This window comes from Dioscorea cayenensis, chromosome 1 (assembly GCF_009730915.1).
Source record: "Dioscorea cayenensis subsp. rotundata cultivar TDr96_F1 chromosome 1, TDr96_F1_v2_PseudoChromosome.rev07_lg8_w22 25.fasta, whole genome shotgun sequence".
Lineage (NCBI taxonomy): Eukaryota > Viridiplantae > Streptophyta > Magnoliopsida > Dioscoreales > Dioscoreaceae > Dioscorea > Dioscorea cayenensis.
This window is the reverse complement of record NC_052471.1, coordinates 1,612,265-1,619,632: the sequence shown is the minus strand read 5'-3', so window position 1 is coordinate 1,619,632 and position 7,368 is coordinate 1,612,265. Positions and strand designations below refer to the sequence as shown.

Sequence of the window (7,368 nt, the reverse complement as noted above, 5' to 3'; positions counted from 1 at the left end):
ATTACCAAAGCTGGCAACTTGAGCATGGCACATTGGTACCGATTTTCCCAAGACTATGTGCAATTTTCCCGCTCAAACGGACCACAAGATCGACATGATTATTGAATCCACGTGATTTCACGAATATAGCTATTCACACAAAACTTCCTGCAACGCCACTCACCAATCACCACGTGCCCAATATTAAAATCCCTCGACGAATATCAAGCCACGTAACAGACGAGATTTTTTCCCTTAAAATTCCCGCCAGTTCGTACCTACCACCTCCCTCCAGTCACGTGACATGTGCTTTTACTCTTCTACCCTTCTCTATCCTTCCATTTATCCCGGAACTATGTCAATGATTTCATCGTCGTCAGAGCTAGGGTTTGAATTGAGAATGCTGCCATTCGGGAGCTCGGCGGAGGCGGAGGCGGCGCTGGGGAGGAGCCTGACGGCGGTGGAGAGTTTCTGGTTCTGGTATTCGGCGGGGATGCATGATTTCTGGCTCTACGCGCACAACATCGTCTTCTTGCTCATCGTCTACACGATCGCCCCTCTCCCTCTTGCTATCATCGAGCTCCGGTGGCCGAAATCGATCGGCAAGTATAAGCTCCAGCCCAAAGTCCGGAATCCACCGTCCGCCGTCATCCGGTGCTACAAGGACGTCGTCATGACCTTCGTCCTCGCCGTTGGCCCTCTCCAGATCCTCTCCTTCCCCACCATCAAGGTCGGTTCCTCCTCTTTCGAGAAACGGCTTTTTTTTATTTTATAAATATATATATATATATATATATATATATAAAAGATTAAATACAGTGAATTTTTGAAAACTTGGATTCGAGTAAATGAAATTTTGGGATAAATTATTGTAAATTTTTTCACAGATTTTTTTTTTTTTCTTTTGGGGGGAAAAATAAGATCACAGGTTTATGCATTTTTATTTCAAGATTTCTGAAATGTTTTGAGAGTGATATATATTTTTAAAAATTTGAGTAAATTTATTAAAGCTTGACGGTTGGAATGCTTGTTCGCATATTAAAAAAATAAGTAAGTAAATAAATAAAAAAATTTCCAGATAAATGTTAAGATTTTGTCCAAAAAAAGCTGGCAAACTAATTAATGCAGTGTTTTTAGACCCCGAATTTGGCCGTCGGTTTAATATATAAAACCGTATTTTAATAAAAACCAGGGTTAAATCTGATAACTCGGTCAATCAGCCTGGTGATCTGGCTGGGTCATTAACTCGGATCTACACAAATTTTTGTTTAATTTTTATTTTATTTTATACTAATGTTTGGGGTTATAACGTACAATTATAAACTAGGAAAGGAGAGGCGAAACGAATATTTTTATATATTTTTATAATTTTTTTAGTTATTTATTTTGGTGAATGTTTTAATGTTTTTTTATTAATTTTATAATAATTTATTTTTTATGTTATTTAGTGTATTTCACAATTTTTAATGTTATGTATTTTAATATTTTTTTAAAATATAAATTTTTAAAAATTATGTTTTTTTATTTTTATTTTTTTATTTTTTTAATATTTGATTTTTTTAATCATATATAATTAAAATTTATATTATTTTTAATATAAATTATTGACCTCAGTTTAACACTGATTTAATCCCATTGAACCATCGACTCTTGACCCCTATTTCTTTCCCCCAATCTTTTTGAGGTGGATCTCCATCTTGATGGGAACTTTGAATTAATGTTGAACTTTTTTCCCTTAAAAAATAAAATATCTGTCTGGAGGGGAAAAAAAAACTTTGATTAAAAAGAGTGGTTTCGGTGAAGGACCATGTCCCCGGACACTACTGTAGATTTTTATTAAAAATTAAAATTAAATAAAACGTGAATGGAATTTTTTTTTAATTAAAATTTATATGAATTTGAAAAATCATTAAGTTTAAGGCTAAATATTGTAAACAAGAGGGTTATATTTTTTTAGCAAGATAATATTTTTGAGATTAACATTAATTTTCTATTTTTTTATTTAAAAAAATGGACTTATTTGAAGTATATGCTGGTTCGCACAATATTTTATTTTGAAAATTTTAAGAGTTACCAGACCAGAGTTTGATTTATATATATATATATATATATATTCGAATTCAAAAACTTTGGTGAGTTAATTAGCTTCGCATTAAAGAAATGATTTTTTAACATGGGAGAAGTAAAGGATTGATTTTTTTTCCCCATAATATTGTTTGAATTAACGGGAAATATTAAAATGGTCTCTATTTTTATATTTTTTTCGAGTCTGTTGGATAAAAAATGAAAAATATATAAATGTATGAACAGTGTTTTTGTTTTAGAAACACAAAATAAAAAAATTATTTTTATATTTAAAAAAAATCTATGGCTAATAGTTTGATTGGAAGGCATTTGATTCTTTTTTTGTGGTAGTTGATGGATTTGATTTATTTATCTATTTATTTTTTCATGATTAAAATTTAATAATAAAAAAAATATATGTGGAGATACTTTGCTCATATAATTAAATATATTTTTCGTTACCATTGTGATATTTGATGGATAAAATGAAAAAAAATTAAAACTAAATATTATAAAACTTTCCTGTCAAATAATGTATAAATTTTTATAACAATAGTAGTGCGTGAATTTCTATGCTTAAAAATATTATAAAACTTGAGGTGGATTTTTTTATATATAATTGTTTAAATGCAAATAATTTGTTAGTTGTATATATGATTAATGAGAAATCAAAATATAGTCTAATAATTTTTTATTTTATTTATATTTGAGATTTTTTGAGTTAGAAATTTCTCATGTAAAAAAATAAAAAAATATTTATTATTAATTTATTAAAAAAATATTGTTAATTGATCTCCTCATGACTTTTGGCACATTAATAGATACAATATATATATATATATATAAATAAATACTGAAATAAATGGGAACGTGATCATCTTTAATGATCATATGACCAAAGACCTTGAATGAATAAAATAAATAAATAAATAAATAAATAGGTGATAAATTGGAAATTATTTTTGGATGGCATGTATGCATGCAGGGGGTGGGAATAAGAACAGGGTTGCCATTGCCGTCATGGTGGGAGGTGGTGGCACAACTGGTGGTGTACTTCTTGGTGGAAGACTACTTCAACTATTGGATTCACAGGATGCTGCATTCCAAATGGGGTTATCAATACATCCACCATGTACACCATGAGTTCACTGCTCCCATTGGCTTTGCTGCTCCTTATGCTCACTGGTCTGAGGTCCTTATCCTCGGCATTCCGGCCTTTCTCGGCCCTGCCATCGTCCCCGGCCACATTATCACCTTCTGGCTTTGGATGGTAATTCGCCATGTTGAAGCCATTGAGACTCATTGTGGGTATGTATTCTTTTGTTTCTCACCATTGTCTCTTTGCATTACACCTTCACTTCACTGATTTTTTTTTTTTTAAGTAAATTTTGTAAGTTGTTTATACATGCATTATTTGCATATCATTATTGCTAAAGGGAATATCAACTTGTACTCGTCTTGCATCAAAGTGCATGCATGTCACTTTGTATAAGAGGCCATGTGAACATTGAGAATCTCAGGCTCAATTTTTGTAGAGGAAAATTTCGGCAATACATGTCACATTGAGCATATAGCTACAAATTGTAGGTCCTTTTGAGGTGGTAGGACTTGATAGAGATAATAATATTAAACAAATAATTCAGAGACATGACATATATCAAACCTGATAATTATATACTTTTTAATTTTATGATCTGCACGTTTATTGTGGTGAACCGCATGTGAAGGATCTCAATGAGATCTGCAAATTAATTTGGTGTCTTGAATAGGTGCAAGTACTTTGTCTGCCATCTCCCTTTCCTTTTTTGTCACTTAAGTGGACACTTGTCAATGACAAGTGTTCAATTATCACTGTGCCAAAATAAAGGTCACGGGAAATTCAATGATCCAATTAATAATAGAGCTGGAGGTTGTTGGTTAAAGGGATAGCAGTGAATTATATGTTTTTTTAATTTATTTTTCTCCTTCCAAATTTTGTCATATATTCCATTCCATCCAATCCTTAATCCTCCTTATTTAGTTTTTTACAAGGAATAAGAAGTTTTATTTTGAATAAGTTATACCTTCATCCTATCAGTAATTTATTTCGTATTAAGGAATAGAGTGAAAATTATGTTTTTACTTATTTTTTTATAAAAATTTGTTATATATTTTTTTTATTTTCATGGATTTTTACATATTTTTTTAATTTTTAATTATTTATTACATATAACTATGATAATTAATTAGTAAAGTTTAATTAGTTAAATTATGAATAATATTTAGATATGTGTGTGTGTGTTCACACGCGCACATAATATACATTGATTAATGTTAATGGTATTTTTACACATCAATAATAATATATTATTATATTAATAATAATGATAATTATAATCATTATCATAATAATTTTTTTCAAAGTATATAATTCATGATAAATTTATAAACATTCCAAATACATTCCCTTCTCCCAAGGTAAAAGGTTTTTTTTTTTTCTCTTAATTTCTTTATGTTAGTTTCTTTGTTCCCTTAACCATTTTTTATGTGATTGAAGTTGCATGATACTTATGTTTTAATTTGTGTTAAAAGTATGTATTAGTTATCTCTTTACTTAGTTCAAGTACTTTTAACTAGTAATAGTATTGAAAAAATTGAGTGCAGATATGATTTCCCTCAAACTCCAACAAAATACATTCCATTCTATGGTGGAGCTGAGTATCATGACTACCACCATTATGTTGGTGGCCAGAGCCACAGTAACTTTGCCTCTGTTTTCACTTACTGTGATTACATTTACGGGACAGACAAGGTAACTAAACTTGCAATTACAACAATCATAAAAACTTTATCAATTCATGACCGACACTTTTTAAATTTAATACCAGGGCTATCGTTATCAGAAATCTCAGCTTGCACAGGTATGCTTTACATTCATAACATAATTAATATTGGTAATCTCAACTCTACTACTTTAAACATATATATAAATTCAGATATCTTCATTATGATAAAATTTTGATAATACTAAAATATAGATATTTTTATTAATAAATAAATGAATGAATGAATCATGAAATGAAACAGTTGAGGGAGGAATGGAAGACAGCTGAACAGGAAGAAGGAATTAAAGGCAATGGTAAGTTGGAGAAGGATAAGTAGTAGTAGGTGCAAGGTATTGGAGATAATGATGGTGCATGGTCCTAAAAAAGAAGCATGTTGAAATGTTGAAGTGTAGTGTCGGCACTGGCTTAATTTATCCATGCTTGTTTGTAGAATATATCTTATGCTGCTGAATGGACGTGTTATGGTGCATGTACTAGCTTTGTCCATGCTTGCATAATAGAATCCTAATGATGTGTTTCGGAGCATGCTTGATTAATAATGAGGACAAACGTAAGTGGGCCACTTTTGTTTATGGTTTATTTGTTTATCATTTATTTTAGTACTAAGAGCAAGGAGATACTATATATATATATATATATATTTAAAACGCCTAGCATTTGATTGTCTTGGGGAAGGGATCACCTGGGGATGGCAACGGGTTAGGTGCGGGTTTTATTTTATTTGTATCTGTACCCATTATCTTGTTAGTATACCCGAACCCGATGGATTTTAAAAACCCCAACCCACACCCGCACCCGACGGGTAATCGGGTACCCGCAGGTATACCCACCTCCGCCTCCATATTAAAAAAATTAATAAAAAAAATTTTTTTTATAGAAAAATAACTTGAAAGTAATTATAATATTTTTATAAAATAAAATAAAATAATTATAAAATTACAAGACTAAACAAAGAGGAAAAAAAAAAAATCTTAAATTGTTAAGTTGTAGAACATATTAGTATATATATATTATATAAATATTTAAGTAATTTTAATTTTGGGTCGGGTATGGGTCGGGTATTAAAATTCCCATACCTGCACCCACACCCATTTTATACAAGTCGGGTTTTATCCGAACCCGACCCAAAACCCGGTCAAATCGGGTTTTATCCGTCAAACTCGAGTTGGGTCGGGTCGGATAGGGTCAGGTTTGGTATTATTGCCATTCCCTAGTATCACCTCCATGATGGTATCTTATTTGCACTCCCAATGTCAGAGATCATCACCTCTAACAATACTGATCAATAGTTATAGGTCATCCATATTTGTTAAAATAAAATTAATACATACATCATTATAGTTGTTCAACACTATTGTAGAACCATAAAATAAAATTAAAAATAATATCTAAATTATCATTTAAAAAAACCTTGAAAAATAGCTTTATATGATTAATAACCCCATAAAAGTAGGGTTGTTTTTATTATTTATATGCTCGATTTGATAAAGTGGTTTACCTCTAACAAAACAGTATCTATGGCTTGTACATTTTTTAAATAAATAATGATACAATGTGATTAGGGGTGTAAACGAGATGAGCTAAGCCAAGTATCACCAGGCTCGAGCTCGATCGAGTTATATTTTTTATGCTAAAACGCGGTTTGCTGAAAAGCTCAAACTCGACTCGTAAAACTCAAAATTACTTATACTCAAGCTCGTTTAAATTCGATTAACCTGTTGACACGTCCGAATATGCGTGTGAACTGCAAGTGCACGGGTGTCGAAGTAATAATTACCCCGGTGAGTGGGTAGTCGAATCCACAGGGAACGGAAGTATTAGTATTAACCAATTCTTAGTTATCTAGTCGAAATCAATGGATGTGATGAAATGAACTAATTGCAAGAGAATTAATAAGCAAGCAAACGAGCAAGAAAACTAGTAAAGGAGATCTCAATCAATAAAGATGAGGTACCCGGACAATCCTCTCCCTAGGATCTAACATGAAGCTCATGATTCACTAAATGCTTCTAAACCGAGTCTAATGAGTCGAGGTAATCCAAGAACAACCGGCCCTTGCTTCCAAGTCACCGGTACTAGTCCCCTACAAGGTCCCGGCGGAAAAATCGCTCAATCTCAACACCTCACACCAAATATGGTTGCATAGAGTTTAGGGAATACGGAGATAGGAAACACTCAATCGGAAGGGAAAAGGGACACTCCACTATCTCATGACTCACCCTCTCAACCCTCTTTAACCTTGAAGTTCTAACTCTAATGGAGACCTCTCTCACATTAAAGTAACAAATCATGCGAATCCAATCAACCACAAGGATTAATTAAACAAGCAAGTAATGGGAATACAAGATTAAAACTCAAATCAACTCGGATTTAATAGAAACATAAAGCAAATCATTACAAAAACGTAGATCCTAGGGTTCACATGCCCAAATAACTACTAGGGTTTAGCCCTCCATGGAGCAAGTTACAAAACAATGATGAATACAATAAAAAGCAATGA

At 31.8% G+C, this 7,368-nt stretch overlaps 1 protein-coding gene across 1 annotated transcript; it reads left to right on the top strand.

Annotated features, from left to right (window-relative positions):
* Window positions 1–316: 316 nt before the first annotated feature.
* On the top strand, window positions 317–5,447 carry LOC120265119 (very-long-chain aldehyde decarbonylase GL1-10-like). The gene is made up of 5 exons (XM_039273026.1): window positions 317–709; window positions 3,029–3,351; window positions 4,687–4,834; window positions 4,911–4,943; window positions 5,110–5,447. The coding sequence occupies exons 1-5, from the start codon at window positions 335–337 to the stop codon at window positions 5,182–5,184; spliced, it is 954 nt and encodes a 317-aa protein (XP_039128960.1). The 5' UTR covers window positions 317–334; the 3' UTR covers window positions 5,185–5,447.
* The last annotated feature ends 1,921 nt before the right edge of the window (window positions 5,448–7,368 follow it).